Source organism: Parathielavia appendiculata, assembly GCF_033297405.1.
Source record: "Parathielavia appendiculata strain CBS 731.68 unplaced genomic scaffold N657scaffold_3, whole genome shotgun sequence".
Lineage (NCBI taxonomy): Eukaryota > Fungi > Ascomycota > Sordariomycetes > Sordariales > Chaetomiaceae > Parathielavia > Parathielavia appendiculata.
In genome coordinates, this window is record NW_026944222.1 from 2637881 (window position 1) to 2652455 (window position 14575).

Below are 14575 nucleotides of genomic sequence, written 5' to 3' on the forward strand. Positions count from 1 at the left end.
CTTGTGCAAGTTTCTATATCTCTCTACTTGGTAGGAAGACGCCGAGGGTTACTCCGTGTATTGTGAGGTTGTGATACTCTATCTGAATACCCGACCTTATGCTCTGTGTTTGTTGGGAGCAGCAAGGTCCACAGCCGTCTGCATTTTCGTCCATCTTCATTCATTACCGTCGGGTCGAGCACTTTGAGAAATTGATTGCGGGACACCTCAGAGCAAGACGCAATGATTTTATCAGCCATGCAGTAGGCGCTGGTGCACATGTACCATGTCCTGTGGTAATCGTACATGTAAGACGGCGCATAGTCTGCCGATTTTTTTCGGTCCCCAAAGTTCCGGGAAAGTCAGTTGATTTGCTCCGTATCTTTTGGAGGAATGCAAGGGTCCGCATACGAGGTCAGCCAGACGCTTACGTACGTTACCAAAGTACTTCTCTATTTCAATCGCGCTTTCCCCCGAATCATCTTTTGCTAACAAAATACCAGCTCACGCCAAGATTGGGACAGCCCTCAAGGTTTTAGCGTCGCGCGACTGACCGCAAGGGGTACTCTGGAAGCTCAACTACCGTACCGCAATTCGCTGCGGCTGGCCTTTTCGATTCCTAGGGCTGTGATTCTCTCAGCAACACTTCTCTCGGTGTTTGCGTCAATTTCACGGCTCGACGATACCATCAGGCTTTGGTGGCTTCAGTTCAGGGAGCACGATAATGACCGAGCAGTGAAACGCTTTGTCTCTCGGACGCGACGTCCCCCCACTAATACCGTCAGGCTCTGGCCTCGCCAGCTTGCCACCTTCAACGATCCGGCTTCGAGGCATCTCAACGACTGAAACCGTTTGACGGCTGGACCGCCGTCCGCAGCCCGCAGATCTCTCCTGATATATTTCCATCGGACATTCTACACCATGGCGACCGGTAGCGCTCGCTACGTCCGCTACATCCTCGTTGCTTTCTTTGTGAGTGTTGCCGCCCGGCGTCAGATAGTCGGGCGCACATCTGGCGCTGTCCTATGCCTTATCGGCTTCTGGATTCGACTAACACTGTGTTAGATTCTTGCAGTCTTCTACTATGTATCGAACTCGGCAGACGTCAGCAACCTAGGGACACCGATTGTCAACCAAGGCAGGGCCTCCTCCGGCACGACGCAGCACACAAGCGCCGGCCACACACCAAAAGACTCACCGAATGCTGCCAAGGTCAAGACAGATTACGATGCCTCACAATTTCCCATGGCCCTGACGCCGAATGACCCCGGTTGGGATGATCTGTCCGGCATCAAACCCGGTCCCAGGATGAACGCCACGTTCGTGACTTTGGCCCGCAACTCGGACGTCTGGGAGATTGCCAAGTCGATCCGTCAAGTCGAGGATCGCTTCAACCGGCGATACAACTACGATTGGGTCTTTCTGAACGACAAGCCGTTCGATGACACTTTCAAGAACGTGACCAGCTCGCTCGTCTCGGGCAAGACGCACTACGGCCTCATCCCCGAGGAGCACTGGTCCTTCCCGGAGTGGATCGACCAGGACAAGGCCGCGAAGGTGCGGCAGGACATGAAGGAGGCCAAGATCATCTACGGCGACAGTATCAGCTACCGCCACATGTGCCGCTTCGAGTCGGGCTTCTTCTTCCGGCAGCCGCTCATGATGAATTACGAGTACTACTGGCGTGTGGAGCCGAGCGTCGAGCTGTACTGCGACATCCACTACGACCCGTTCCGCTTCATGCACGAGAACAAGAAAAAGTACAGCTTCACGCTCAGCCTGTACGAGTACCATGAGACCATCCCGACGCTCTGGGACAGCGTCAAGAAGTTCATGAAGAACCATCCAGAACACATTGCCGCGGGCAACTCGATGGCGTTCCTGAGCGACGACGGTGGAGAGACCTACAACAAGTGCCATTTTGTAAGCACATATCAAGCACCCCTCACATCAGCTCCATATTTCTTTGCTAACCTTCTCGTCTAGTGGTCCAACTTCGAGATTGGCTCCCTCAACTGGCTGCGCTCCAAGGCCTACATCGACTACTTTGAAAGCCTGGACCGCGACGGCGGCTTCTTCTACGAGCGCTGGGGTGACGCGCCCGTCCACTCGATCGCGGCGGCTCTGATGCTGCACAAGGAGGAGATCCATTTCTTCAACGACATTGCCTACTACCACGTGCCCTTCACGCACTGCCCAACGGGCCAGGCCCTGCGGAGCGCGCTGAAGTGCCACTGCAACCCCGCTGACAACTTTGACTGGAAAGGCTACTCATGTATGTGTCCCCTCAAATGTTTCCATCCATCTGTATCTGGCTGGGGTGAGGCTAACCGTCTTGGCGAACAGGCACTTCTAGATTTTTTGAAGTCAACCACATGGAGAAGCCGGAGGGGTGGGAGCAGGAGAAGAACTGATTCACGCATATTTTGGGTTGCATTTTTGATCTGTTTCCCCAGTTATTGGAATGTCTCGTTATCTTGAAGGAGGTCGATGCTTCTTTAAGACGTTGATCCGTGGGCGAGTTCAAAACAGCACGGGCACACACAGATCCGGGGAATTGGGGCATCATGGGCTTGGAACGTAGAGGCCATCTGAGTCTGAAAGTTCAGCCGTGTGAGTTGATGTTTTGCGTTGGCCACAGTTGCTCGCCAGCATTCGTCGTACATATTCCGTATCTGACCGGAGGTCAATGATGATGAATTCGCACGCCTCGCTGGATATTGCCAAATGAAGCCAATTATTGTTCCTGGCATTTCTCGATTATACGCGTAATAATACAAGGCCTTCGTTCCGGACCCAGCGTTATGGCTGTCGTTCCCTCTCTCCTCTACGTTATCCACTGTTCTTCCCAACCCAGCTCCGAACCCTAGCACTCCCGCCGTGTATCGTGCTGCCTTAGCCAACAGACGCCTTCTTAGGCTTCTTCGTCCCGTATTTACTCCTGCTGCTCATCCGGCTGCCAACACCGCCCTGTCGGAAAGCACCGTCAGCCATCCCTCCCACAACTATCATCCCTTTCACTCTTTCGGGGATAATACTCACCAAATCCAACGCCCCTCTCACCAAATGGTACCTCACACCGGGACAGTCCTGGCTCCGTCCGCCGCGCACGAGTACCACGCTGTGCTGCTGGATGTTGTGGCCCTCGCCCGGGATGTACGCCGTGATAACCTTCCCCGTCGACAGCCTCACACGGGCCGTCTTGCGCTCGCCCGAGTTTGGCTTCTTGGGCTTGGTGATGCCCACCTTGACGCACACGCCCTTGAGCGCGGGTGCCTTGATGGCAGAGAGAGCGGGGGAGACGGCGTGGCGGGCGCGTTGGGGTTTGCGGCAGCCCTGTTTTGTTTCGCGTTTTCGTTAGAGGGGATTTGTCTGGGGAGAAGGGAGGTGGATAGGCGGGTGGGAGGTAGCGTACGCGCAGGACTTGCATGAGAGTTGTGCTCTGGGATGGCGTGGTCGAGAATGTGCGGGCTATCGGGGTGGACGTCGGCAGCGCCGGCGGCTGGTGACGTATGGCAGGCCGCAACACGAGGTTGCGGAGGAAAGTCGTCGCCATGATGGTGGTTATGTTGCTGGTGCGACGCGGATAGCCACCGGTCCTCGGTCGTCGTCGTCGAGCAGCTTCGGATTCGATCTAGCAATGGATTCGAGCCTGAAGTGGAGCCCTGGCCCACTGAGGCTTTTCGAGTCACGAAAGTTTTCACGTGACAGCTCCGGCAATCATCGGCTTTGATGACGCACGAGGTGGCCGGTGCATGGTCACATGGTAATCTTGCCCCTGCTTCGACCTGGAGCGGCTTTGTGGGGAAGTCGTTGCGCATGGAACGGACGACCTCGGCATTGGTTGTCCCTGAGACAGGGCCGGGGACCGGCGGAGACAGGAGCCCTTTCGACTGTCTAAAACCGCAAGCCATCACCCTGATCCTTCACTTTGTGTATAGCACATGCTCTTCAGTGCCTCCTCGTCCTGCTGGATGGAGACCTACTAAACTTTTCAGGTTTCTTCTCGGACGATCCACGGCCGTCTCATCTTGTATGCGGGCCGCGCTTCTCTAGCATCGTTGTTGTTCAGTTCAACCTCCCTTTTCCCTTCCCTATCTGTTAGCCACCTCTCCAACAAGATGAGATCGTTTGTGCGAGCGTTACGTCCCGCGGCGCGGAGGAGTCAGGCCGTGTCTGCTCCCAGGATACGACAGCCGGGCTTGGCTGCTGTTCAAGGGTGGGTTTGAACGCCTCACTGAAGAGATGGCAGAGCACCGACAGAACAGCACTCTAACGTGTTTGACAGCGCCCGCCCGCTTTCCTCAACCGCCGCCCGCCGTGACGCCAGCCTCGCAGATGTCGCCCCGACACCCATCACTCACTTCTCCGAAATCGAGACCGCCATGGCCGAGACGGTGCAGAAGTTCGCCAACGAGGTGATTCTACCCAAGGTGCGGGACATGGACGAGGCGGAGCAGATGGACCCGGCGGTGGTCGAGCAGCTGTTCGAGCAAGGCCTGATGGGCGTCGAAATCCCCGAGGAGTACGGCGGCGCGGGCATGAACTTCACGGCTGCCATTGTCGGCATCGAGGAGCTCGCCCGCGTCGACCCCTCGGTCTCGGTCATGGTGGATGTGCACAATACGCTCGTCAACACGGCTGTCATCAAGTGGGGCAGCCAGGCGCTGAAGAAGAAGTACCTCCCCCGTCTGGCCACCAACACAGTCGGCTCCTTCTGCTTGTCGGAGCCCGTTAGCGGGTCGGATGCGTTTGCTCTGGCCACTAAGGCCACCGAGACAGAGAGTGGCTTTAAGATCAACGGCAGCAAGATGTGGATCACCAACAGCATGGAGGCCGAGTTTTTCATTGTATTTGCCAATCTTGACCCCAGCAAGGGCTACAAGGGCATAACTGCCTTTATTGTTGACAAGGACATGAAGGGCTTCAGCATCGCTAAGAAGGAGAAGAAGCTCGGAATCAAGGCGAGCAGCACGTGTGTGCTCAACTTCGACGACGTTGAGGTGCCCAAGGAGAACCTGCTGGGCGAGCGAGGCCAGGGGTACAAGTATGCCATCTCGTTGCTGAACGAGGGTCGCATCGGCATTGGCGCGCAGATGACAGGTCTGGCGCTCGGCGCATGGGAGAACGCGGTCAAGTACGTGTGGAATGACCGCAAGCAGTTCGGCCAGCTGGTAGGCGAGTTCCAGGGCATGCAACACCAGATTGCCCAGTCGTACACCGAGATTGCCGCGGCTCGTGCGCTGGTGTACAACGCGGCGCGCAAGAAGGAGGCCGGCGAAAACTTTGTCATGGACGCCGCCATGGCCAAGTTGTATGCGTCGCAGGTTGCCGGGCGCGTGAGCGGCCTGGCTGTTGAGTGGATGGGCGGCATGGGCTTCGTACGCGAGGGCCTGGCGGAAAAGTTCTGGCGTGACAGCAAGATCGGCGCTATCTACGAGGGTACCAGCAACATCCAGTATGGCTCGCCATTCCTTTTGACGTCGAAACGCAAGCATACTAACCTATGTCCAGGCTCAACACCATCGCCAAGTTGCTCCAGAAGGAGTATACCGTCTAGTCGTGTGCAGTGGGCGCAGAATGCGGGTTTATGAACGGAGTTCGGCATTGGCGACTGAGGCTAAAGGGTTGGCTGGGTTAAATTTCCCTTGTTTGTACATTGTAGATCAATGAATGGCATATCTGCAATTCTGATCGGATACCTTCCATGTCGTTTACGCCGTTTGGCTCGGAGCCCGGGATACGGAACATGTCCTTGTCGTTGTCCGGACTTGCGACCTGCCCTTTCAAGAGATACCCAGAGGTGACTTCATCCTTTCTCGTGCACACTCTGTCCTTGTACTCTGGGCGGCCGCCGGGTGAGGCGGATGTCAAAATTCCATGGCGAGATGCCACATCGCTCAGCTTTACAACGTGCGCATTTCCAGGTCTTGCCTGCTGATAGGCCCGTCGTATCGAGCTCATCCGAAGTCCTACACTGCTGTGTCCTAGCCATAGCCTTTTTACTCAGCCGTAACTTACAGTTGCTGGTCCCGGATTTGTCTCGAGACCCAACGCCACATAAGTGTCCCGAACTGACAGATTCTGCGAAGTAGATGGATTGCAGCCGGCGGGAACAAAGGCCCAGTTTCGGCCTGTCTTGGAACTTGGGGGACTTGGTGGTCGTGAAGGGGAAGGTACTTACCTTAGCTGTACTGACCTTATCGCAATACCTGTAACATTCGAACCTCCAGCTGCCCCCCTTCTGCTCCATTTCTGGGGTATCGCTCTGAATACGACTGAAGATGATCCTGAGTATTTGTAACATGAGATACATAGCAGTTAAACAGTTCGTAGTATCAACACTCAGGGCACCTTCTGTTTCTGCATATTCAGTGTGAATCGTACGAACCCTGGTTTGATCACTGGTATCAGTCCCGTCCTGCGCACAATGACCTACCCCGCAGCGCCTTTCCCTACCCTACCTTCCATTCTGTCAGACGTTGGGCCCGGTTTCCGGCATTGTTTCTCGTTCCCGTTGTTGCTCCAGAGGCAGGACTCCACCCACCCACCTACTTCTCCCATGGAAACTCAGCTACCATAACATAAGCTTTTCGACGACCTCCCAGTCGAACCAACCCGCTGTGTTCGACCAGGGTCGAGGTGTTGCGGCTTTTCATCTGCATCAACAAAAGGGCTGTCACCTTTTGCGGACCACAAAGCCCCGCCATCGTTTGTCGTTAACGAACCCCACAATACCTCCCACAGGCATCCTCCACCACGCATCAGTGCCAGATCGAGCGCGACCGGTTACTGCGTCGGACCAGGCACGAAAGCAGCTCAGCTTGCCGGAGGAAGGAAAAGAGGAAACAGTGCCATCCATACATTATACAGTCTGCGGCATTACCACGGTAACCCCGCCCTTGTCAACTGCGCCCCGCCGCGCAACACAGCCGGAACCATGGACGACGACAACAAGATATTGGATATTACCAAGAAGATCGAGCGCGAGAAGGCTCTGATCAATGCCGCCAACCTCATGCGCCAGCAGACCAACAATGAAGCCGTCCGATCCAAGCTCGACACCCAGATGCGCGAGGGGCGCCGCAACCTCGAGTTCTTCGAGGAGAGGCTTCGCGAGCTGCAGATGCGCCGTCTGGGACACTCAGTTGACACCATGTCGCTGGGGGGGTCAACGCTGGCGTCTTATAGGAGCCAGGAAGGTGAGGAGGGCAGTGCCCCGGCGCCGCCTCCTAAGGACGGTTCGCATTATCCACAGTATGGCCAGGGCGACATGATGCCTCGACGCGGCCCATTCCCGGGCCAACCTCCGCACTCGGCTATACCCAAGGCTCGGCCAAACTTCACCAAGCTAGGTAGGTTGGGCCAACAAACCGCCTCGCCGACAACCATGAACAGTTGCTGACTTGGCCTTCTCACAGATCTTATTAAATTCGACACACCGTACCTGGGCCCGCGGATCCAGCTGATGCTCTCTCAGATCCAATTCAAGCTCAATGTGGAAGAGCAGTATCTCAAGGGTATCGAGAAGATGGTACAGCTCTACCAGATGGAGGGCGACAAGAAGAGCAAGGCAGATGCCGCCGCCCGACGCATCGAGAGCAGTCAAAAAATTGTGCTGCTGAAGCAGGCCCTCAAGAGATACGAGGAGCTACATATCGACATGGATGCAGATTCACCGGATGGTATATTCGCCTCGCACAGTTTTTCATTTTCCCGCTAACCTAGCCCCTCCAGACGATAGTATCAACATGCCGAATTTGAGAAAGCCCCTGACCGGCCAACTATCTGTCCGTATCCTGGCCGTCAAGGACGTGGATCATGCGCCCATGAGCCGATTCTCGCGTGGCCCCGAGACGTTCGTGACCATTAAGGTGGAGGACAACATCGTGGCAAGAACGAGAGCCTCTCGTAACGACAGATGGGAAGCCGAGTATCACAACATTTTTGTCGACAAGGCCAACGAGGTCGAGCTTACTGTCTATGATAAGCCGGGCGAGCACGCACTGCCCATTGGGTTGCTCTGGGTGAGGATATCCGACATTGTCGAAGAGCTTCGTCGCAAGAGGATCGAAGCCGAGACGAACACAACAGGATGGGTGTCAGCAGACCGTCTGGGCTCTGCTCCCCGGATTCCTCCTCCGCAATTCCCGATGGGCGCCCAGGGCCCTCAGTTCGCCGGGCCGCCTACGTCTCCTGGGCAGCCCGGTCCATCTTTTACACCACAACCGCCAGCGCCTGCACCCGTCATGACCCAGCCGATCGACGCTTGGTTCAACCTGGAGCCGACAGGGCAGATTCACCTGAGCCTCAACTTTGTCAAGGAGAACAAGGTGCCCCGGCCGATGGATGCTGGTCTGAACCGCAAGGGTGCAGTTCGTCAACGCAAGGAGGAGGTGCACGAGATGTACGGCCACAAGTTTGTCCAGCGCCAGTTCTACAACATCATGCGCTGTGCTCTTTGCGGAGACTTCCTTAAGTACTCGGCCGGCATGCAGTGCGAGGACTGCAAGTATACTTGCCACACCAAGTGCTACACGAGCGTCGTCACCAAGTGTATCAGCAAGAGTAATGCCGAGACTGATCCTGACGAGGAGAAAATCAACCATCGGATTCCGCATCGCTTCCAGCCCTTCTCCAACCTCACGGCCAACTGGTGTTGCCATTGTGGTTACATGCTTCCGATCGGCAAGAAGAACTCGAGGAGGTGTGTGGGTATGTATACTGCTCGGTGCTCACCCGTGTGTTTAGCCGCTTCATAGTACTGACAAAGGGATACAGAATGTGCTCTCACAGCCCACGCCCAATGCGTGCACCTTGTTCCAGACTTTTGCGGCATGTCGATGGCCGTGGCAAATCAGATTCTAGAAGGCATCAGATCGACAAAGAAGACGCGCCAGCAGAAGGCATCCTCCATGTCCGACCGGACGCTAAGAGCAGGGAGCAAGGGAACCACGAGCAGTGCCCAATCAGGCGCCTCTTACTCTCCGTCTGCCTACAGTGGCCAGACAGCATCCCCTGAGGCTACCGAAGCTGCCAAGCTCATGTACAACCAGACGTCAGGCCAGAGGCCTGCCGGGCCCGATCGGACATCGACTGCCTCGACCACCGCTTCTGCGGCAGCTGCGGCGGCCATGGCCCCAAAACCAAGCACTCCCCCGCAGCAGCAGGTCGGCCAGATCCCCGACTTTGGTCCTGGACATTATGGTACTGCTGGAGGCTATGGACGCACGGCACAGCAGGAAGAAAGTCCGTACGGCGGAGGACAGCAGCAGCAGTCGTATGGTCAGCCCCAGCAACGCAAGTACAATCCGGCAGATTACGCCAACATCGGAGTACATCCTGGTCAGCCGCCTGTCCAGGCGCGTCCCGCGCAGCAACAGGTTGTCCAACAGCAGTATATGCAGCAGCAAATGTACCAGCAACAGCAGCAGCAGCAGCCCATCGCTGCGCCCAAGCCGCAATCCATGGAGCCGCAGATGACCACCGTTTCAGGGATTCCGGTGCCGACAAAGAAACCCCTTCCCTCAGCAACGGATCCGGGTACGGGTCAACGCATCGGTCTCGACCACTTCAACTTCCTTGCCGTGCTGGGTAAGGGTAATTTCGGCAAGGTCATGCTGGCTGAGACGAAGCGGAGTCGTAAACTGTACGCCATCAAGGTTCTTAAGAAGGAATTTATCATTGAGAACGACGAGGTCGAGAGCATCAAGTCGGAGAAGCGCGTCTTCCTGATTGCCAACCGCGAGCGCCACCCCTTCCTTACCAACCTGCACGCCTGCTTCCAGACCGAAACGAGAGTCTACTTCGTGATGGAGTACATTAGCGGTGGGGACTTGATGTTGCATATTCAGCGCGGGCAGTTTGGCCTCAAGCGGGCGCAGTTCTACGCTGCCGAGGTGTGCTTGGCGCTCAAGTACTTTCACGAGAACGGCGTCATCTACCGAGATCTCAAGCTCGACAACATCCTCCTGACGCTCGACGGGCACATCAAGATTGCCGACTACGGTCTTTGCAAGGAAGACATGTGGTACGGCTCGACGACCAGCACCTTCTGCGGCACCCCCGAGTTTATGGCGCCCGAGGTAAGTCCTCTGCCTCTGTGACTCTACCCAGCTACCCACTAACGTACCCCAGATCCTGCTGGACAAAAAATACGGCCGGGCCGTTGACTGGTGGGCCTTTGGCGTGCTCATCTATCAAATGCTCCTGCAGCAGTCGCCCTTCCGCGGCGAAGACGAGGACGAGATTTACGACGCTATCCTCGCCGACGAGCCGCTCTACCCGATCCACATGCCGCGCGACAGCGTATCAATTCTGCAGAAGCTGCTTACGCGCGAGCCCGACCAGCGGCTAGGCAGCGGCCCCACCGACGCCCAGGAGGTCATGTCGCAGCCCTTCTTTAGGAACATCAACTGGGACGACATTTACCACAAGCGGGTCGAGCCGCCGTTCCTGCCGCAGATCAAGAGCCCGACGGACACGAGTAACTTTGATAGCGAGTTCACCAGTGTTACACCCGTCTTGACGCCGGTACAGTCTGGTATGTTTCTTCTCGTCTTCTTCCCTTCTATTTCTGTGCGGTTGGTGGATGACGCGTGCTAACGTGGTGGTGCTTGTAGTGCTTTCGCAGGCTATGCAGGAAGAGTTCCGTGGCTTCTCATACACGGCCGATTTTGAGTAAACTGCCCATGGTTGATTGGGAACCGGTATACCGGATCAAGTGTACAGCTTGCCTCGGTTGTTTGGTTGCCGAAGTGTTGCCGATGCTGACATTTCATGTCTTGGGAGTGCCTGTTCCGACTTGAGATGCAGAGATACCCATTTCAGCTGGCTCTTGTTCGGTTGGCATTCTGAAGCTGGTGTGGAGCGAAGGGGGAAGAACGGTGAACGCACTGGTGTGACTGCGGTGGTAGAGCGTTGTGTTGGACTGGATGGGGTTTTCTTGCTTTTGGGGAAGGAGGTTGGTAGGGCAGCTGGAGGATAGCATACCATTCACAGCAGCTGAGGTGGTCGTCAAGTGTACCAAGCTGCTGTGATGAAGCGACGGTGGCGAAGCTTTGGTTCGAGTCTGATTTCTTGTATTGCGAGACGGCGACTGGGGAAGCGGAGTGGACCATGCCAGGCAAGGGCGGTTCTCTGCAGGTTGTGATCACATTTCTTGACGGCATACTTAATAGAGTCATTTCATGGATTGCATGCGTACCGGGTCATAAAGCATGCACCACTGTCCGAGACCGCGTCAGGTCCTATAGAGGTCTTATGATCGTACATAGTGTACAGTTGTCTATTATGTACAAATGCTTATATAGAACAACACGCTTGCCAGATGAGGGGAATTCATGTGCTGTGCAATAAAGAGACGGCGAGCACCGCTGCCACGGCTGCCCCTGCCGCAGCGCTCTGAAGAGCAATCAGCGAGGCATCGCGCATCCGCAGGTCTATCCTCCTGTCGCTGTACAGATCTAGAACAGCGTCCCTCAGTAACTCCGGGTCCTCCCAAAAGTCCATAAGGATTTCTTTCCATGGTCTTGGAGGCGCCAGCTCCTCTTCCATCTCCACGGGTGCCAGCATCTCAGGGACGGCCACGCCCGCACTCTCCTCCACCGCAAAAGTCTCCCCAGGAGCAGGTCCCTCGCGTGCTTCAATTCGCGCCGCCGCCTCCTTGGCAGGCATCTTCCTCAGCCCGCTCGCCTCCAGCGCGGCCCGCACCTCCTCCAGCTCCCTCCTCACCTCCTCCATGACCCTCTTTTCGTTCTCGGCAATGTTCCGCATCAGCCTCTTGCGCCGCCACGGCTCCGCGACAAACTGCAGCACCAGGAACAGCACCACGTTGACCCCCATCAGCCCCCAGGTGCCCCACGTCGACTGCCGCCGGATGCGGTCGCTCCAGATCTGCTCCTCGTGGTACCGCTTGAGGATCCCCGCGTTGAGCTCGCTGCTAAGCTTGGCCTCGTCCGTCTCGGCCTCGGTCAGCTCCGCCGCCGCGGCGCCGACTTGGGCTTCGAGCTCGTGGTCGAGACGGTAAAGCGTCGTGAAGCGCTCTAGGTCGATCGGCGTCCAGGTGTCTTTGCGCGCCAGGAGGGTGGTGACTTCGCGTTGGGTGGAGGCGCGGTGTGAGGTGAGGGCTTTGTAGTTGTGTCGCGCCTCGCGCAACCGGTGTTGGGCGGTTGAGAGGAGGGATTCCAGCTCGGTGTTGCGGCGCTTGATGGCTTCGATGGCTGAGTAGCCGGTTAGGTCGTTAAGGGTTTGGGTAGCCGTGACGGCACGGGATTGGAGGTTGTCCATAAAGGTGCTGAAGCGGGCTGAGAGAGGGTTGCGGTGGGCTTCGGAGAAGGAGGGGAGGGCCGGATTCGGGGTGTCGTTAGGAAGCGGAGTGGGCGGGCTTTCAGTTTCGGGAGGTGGTCGTGGGGTCTGAAATTCCCTGGATGATTGAGTTTCCTGAGAGGTCGAGGAAGAGGGTTCAGCGTCGGGCTCCTTGGCTTGTTCGGGTTGGTTGGGCGGTAGAGGCGATGCCGTAGATGGGGCATGTTGGGGAGCGGTTGTCTCTGATTCTAATGTTGGCCCCAGTTCACTGCTCTCTTCAGGACTAGGTTGCGGTGGCGGCGGAGGATAGCGCGGCGGAGGCGGAGCGGTTGAAAAGAGGCGGACGTGGCCGGGGCCAGACCGACGTTGGAGGGCAATGGTGCAGCGAAGGCATATTGTCGGGCGATGCGACGCGGCTTTTGGTGCGGTTACGGCCAGTTGATCGAGAAATGCAACTCCTCGTAGAGGGCGCACAGCTAGCCGCAGAGCTGTATGAATTGACATTGGACATGGAGTTCGAGCCCTGCGGGCCTGGGAACCACCGACGGTCGAGCTCGGTAGGTGTTGAAAGAGCTCGAAAGAGAGAGTGGGTAATTCGATGCTGTAAATCGGCCCATGCCGAAGTCGCATTCTGCCGCTATCCACCGCCTTTCAGACGTCAGCCACAACCCTAACCCCTTTCTCGTCTCGATCGTTAACTGGATCCGGGTGTTGCGTACCAACTTCTGACAATATTTATTCTAGCTAATAAGGGGAAGAGCAAATCTCTTAACCTGGTTTCTCTCGGCCATGACGCGCAGATAACGAAGAGGTGCACCTCGGGGGTTGAGACTCCAGCTGCCCCAACTTATTCTGCCGAATTCCCGTAGCATTGCAGTGAGGTTCGCTGTTCCACCACCAAGTGATTCAATCACCAGTTTTCGGCCCGGTATACTTGAGGTACGTAAACACGATGTCTCTAGCTCCATTCACTTACATGCTTTTCTACCCATCGTCGGCGTTTTGTTCAATCCAGCTCTGAATTGGAACTCGCTGGATCCACTTGCGTTGGGGGTGAGAAAGGAGGGTTATCCTCCGGCGCTCGGTAAATTTAAGTTGTCACCAATCCACCTGATCTTGCCTTGTCGCGAAATCATCTTGCAGACGAACCCCTCATTCTCATCCTCTCTTCCCAACTCTCTATTCTATTAAGTTCCCTTCCACAATTCCTCTACCATGGCCCTCGCCGCTCCCAGCACGGACGTAAGGATCCCCCTCCCCCGCAAACCCGAAGCGCTCAATAACCGCCATCGTAACTCACAATTGTCATGACCAGCCGGCGGTCCTCATCGCCCAGGAAACTAGCGATGAATACACCTTCCGCAGTTTCACAGCGGAAACAGCCTGGACCCTAGGCGTCGCTCTGCGCGAGCGGCTTCTTTCCCTTCCTCAGGGCCAGCGCAAGCCCGCGCTAATCTCCATTTCGCTGACCAATGGGCAAGTCGTCTTCCAATGCGCGACCGAGCCTGGCACGGTCCTGGACAACGAGACTTGGGTGCGCCGCAAGCGCAACACGGTGCTGCGCTGGGGCGTGTCGAGTTGGGCCATGCGCATGAAAATGGCAGCGGGACTCGGTGGGGTAGGTGTTGCGGCGGCGGATGAGGTCGAGGCGACGTTTGTGAAGAAGTTTACGCTGGTGAGCTCCAATGGCGGAGCCGTGGCGGATGACTACTGCATTCATGGGGGCGGTTATCCTGTTCGGGTGCGTGGCGTCGAGGGGTTGGTTGCGATTGTTGTGGTGAGTGGGTTGAAGCAGGAGGACGACCACGCGGTCGTGGTCGAGACGGTGAGGGAGGTTGTTGCCGCACAAGGGGAGTAAAAAATGAGAGGAAGGGAGGATTATCAAACATGGTGAACTTCTTGACACCTTGAGTCACCTAAAATTCAACCGTTTTGACAAAACACGGGGACTCGGACGACACCGTCTCCCTCCATATCCATATCGTGCTGTCAACCCAACCTTCAACCACCAAAAAACTGGCCCCGCTCCGTCAGTGTATCTACGACGGCGGCAACTAGGGCCGGACCGCCGACCTAATTATCCGCCACCAAAGAGTTTACTGAGCACTTCCGAAGGCACCGGCCTGGTCTGCATTTCAAATCACCCCTTCGACTCGGTCTCCAAATTACTCAGCTAGACACTGTTTTCCTTACTGTTTTCCTCTTTCTCTTCCTCTTCCTCTTCTTCTTCTTCTTTCTTCTTCCTCTTTCTTCTTCCTCTTTCTTCTTCCTCTTTCTTCTTCCTCTTTCT

The 14575-nt window shown here is 56.4% G+C and overlaps 9 protein-coding genes across 9 annotated transcripts in view; 6 read left to right on the forward strand and 3 right to left on the reverse strand.

Annotated features, from left to right (window-relative positions):
• The first annotated feature begins 165 nt into the window (after positions 1–165).
• Positions 166–1076, forward strand: N657DRAFT_306538 (uncharacterized protein). The gene is made up of 3 exons (XM_062786709.1): positions 166–410; positions 483–951; positions 1055–1076. Exons 1-2 carry the CDS (start codon positions 373–375, stop codon positions 823–825), a joined length of 381 nt encoding a protein of 126 aa, XP_062650151.1. The 5' UTR covers positions 166–372; the 3' UTR covers positions 826–951; positions 1055–1076.
• N657DRAFT_643166 (glycosyltransferase family 15 protein) lies at positions 582–2664 on the forward strand. The gene is made up of 4 exons (XM_062792488.1): positions 582–951; positions 1045–1902; positions 1966–2254; positions 2326–2664. The coding sequence occupies exons 1-4, from the start codon at positions 901–903 to the stop codon at positions 2391–2393; spliced, it is 1266 nt and encodes a 421-aa protein (XP_062650152.1). The 5' UTR covers positions 582–900; the 3' UTR covers positions 2394–2664.
• A 210-nt stretch (positions 2665–2874) lies between these two features.
• On the reverse strand, positions 2875–3535 carry N657DRAFT_654771 (ribosomal protein S12/S23; the record flags this gene model as incomplete). The annotated part of the gene is made up of 3 exons (XM_062794533.1): positions 2875–2949; positions 3022–3315; positions 3395–3535. 3 exons carry the CDS (start codon positions 3533–3535, stop codon positions 2875–2877), a joined length of 510 nt encoding a protein of 169 aa, XP_062650153.1.
• Positions 3536–3784: 249 nt separating this feature from the next.
• Positions 3785–5844, forward strand: N657DRAFT_643168 (acyl-CoA dehydrogenase NM domain-like protein). The gene is made up of 3 exons (XM_062792489.1): positions 3785–4198; positions 4268–5437; positions 5494–5844. The coding sequence occupies exons 1-3, from the start codon at positions 4101–4103 to the stop codon at positions 5537–5539; spliced, it is 1314 nt and encodes a 437-aa protein (XP_062650154.1). The 5' UTR covers positions 3785–4100; the 3' UTR covers positions 5540–5844.
• Positions 5698–6639, reverse strand: N657DRAFT_306724 (uncharacterized protein). The gene has a single exon (XM_062786712.1). It carries the CDS (start codon positions 6293–6295, stop codon positions 5789–5791), a length of 507 nt encoding a protein of 168 aa, XP_062650155.1. The 5' UTR covers positions 6296–6639; the 3' UTR covers positions 5698–5788.
• Positions 6640–8760: 2121 nt separating this feature from the next.
• On the forward strand, positions 8761–10560 carry N657DRAFT_306593 (kinase-like protein). Its single transcript, XM_062786710.1, has one exon. It carries the CDS (start codon positions 8817–8819, stop codon positions 10083–10085), a length of 1269 nt encoding a protein of 422 aa, XP_062650156.1. The 5' UTR covers positions 8761–8816; the 3' UTR covers positions 10086–10560.
• Positions 10561–11199: 639 nt separating this feature from the next.
• Positions 11200–12970, reverse strand: N657DRAFT_643170 (uncharacterized protein). Its single transcript, XM_062792490.1, has one exon. It carries the CDS (start codon positions 12913–12915, stop codon positions 11320–11322), a length of 1596 nt encoding a protein of 531 aa, XP_062650157.1. The 5' UTR covers positions 12916–12970; the 3' UTR covers positions 11200–11319.
• A 138-nt stretch (positions 12971–13108) lies between these two features.
• On the forward strand, positions 13109–14270 carry N657DRAFT_643171 (uncharacterized protein). Its single transcript, XM_062792491.1, has 2 exons — positions 13109–13527; positions 13601–14270. Exons 1-2 carry the CDS (start codon positions 13501–13503, stop codon positions 14141–14143), a joined length of 570 nt encoding a protein of 189 aa, XP_062650158.1. The 5' UTR covers positions 13109–13500; the 3' UTR covers positions 14144–14270.
• Positions 14271–14505: 235 nt separating this feature from the next.
• The window catches only part of N657DRAFT_306655 (uncharacterized protein), a gene marked incomplete at its 5' end in the record, with an annotated part of 1117 nt that continues 1047 nt past the window's right edge, over positions 14506–14575 (forward strand). The window contains one exon of the mRNA XM_062786711.1: positions 14506–14529. Coding sequence (XP_062650159.1) covers positions 14506–14529 — 24 coding nt within the window. The remainder of the gene's footprint in view (positions 14530–14575) is intronic.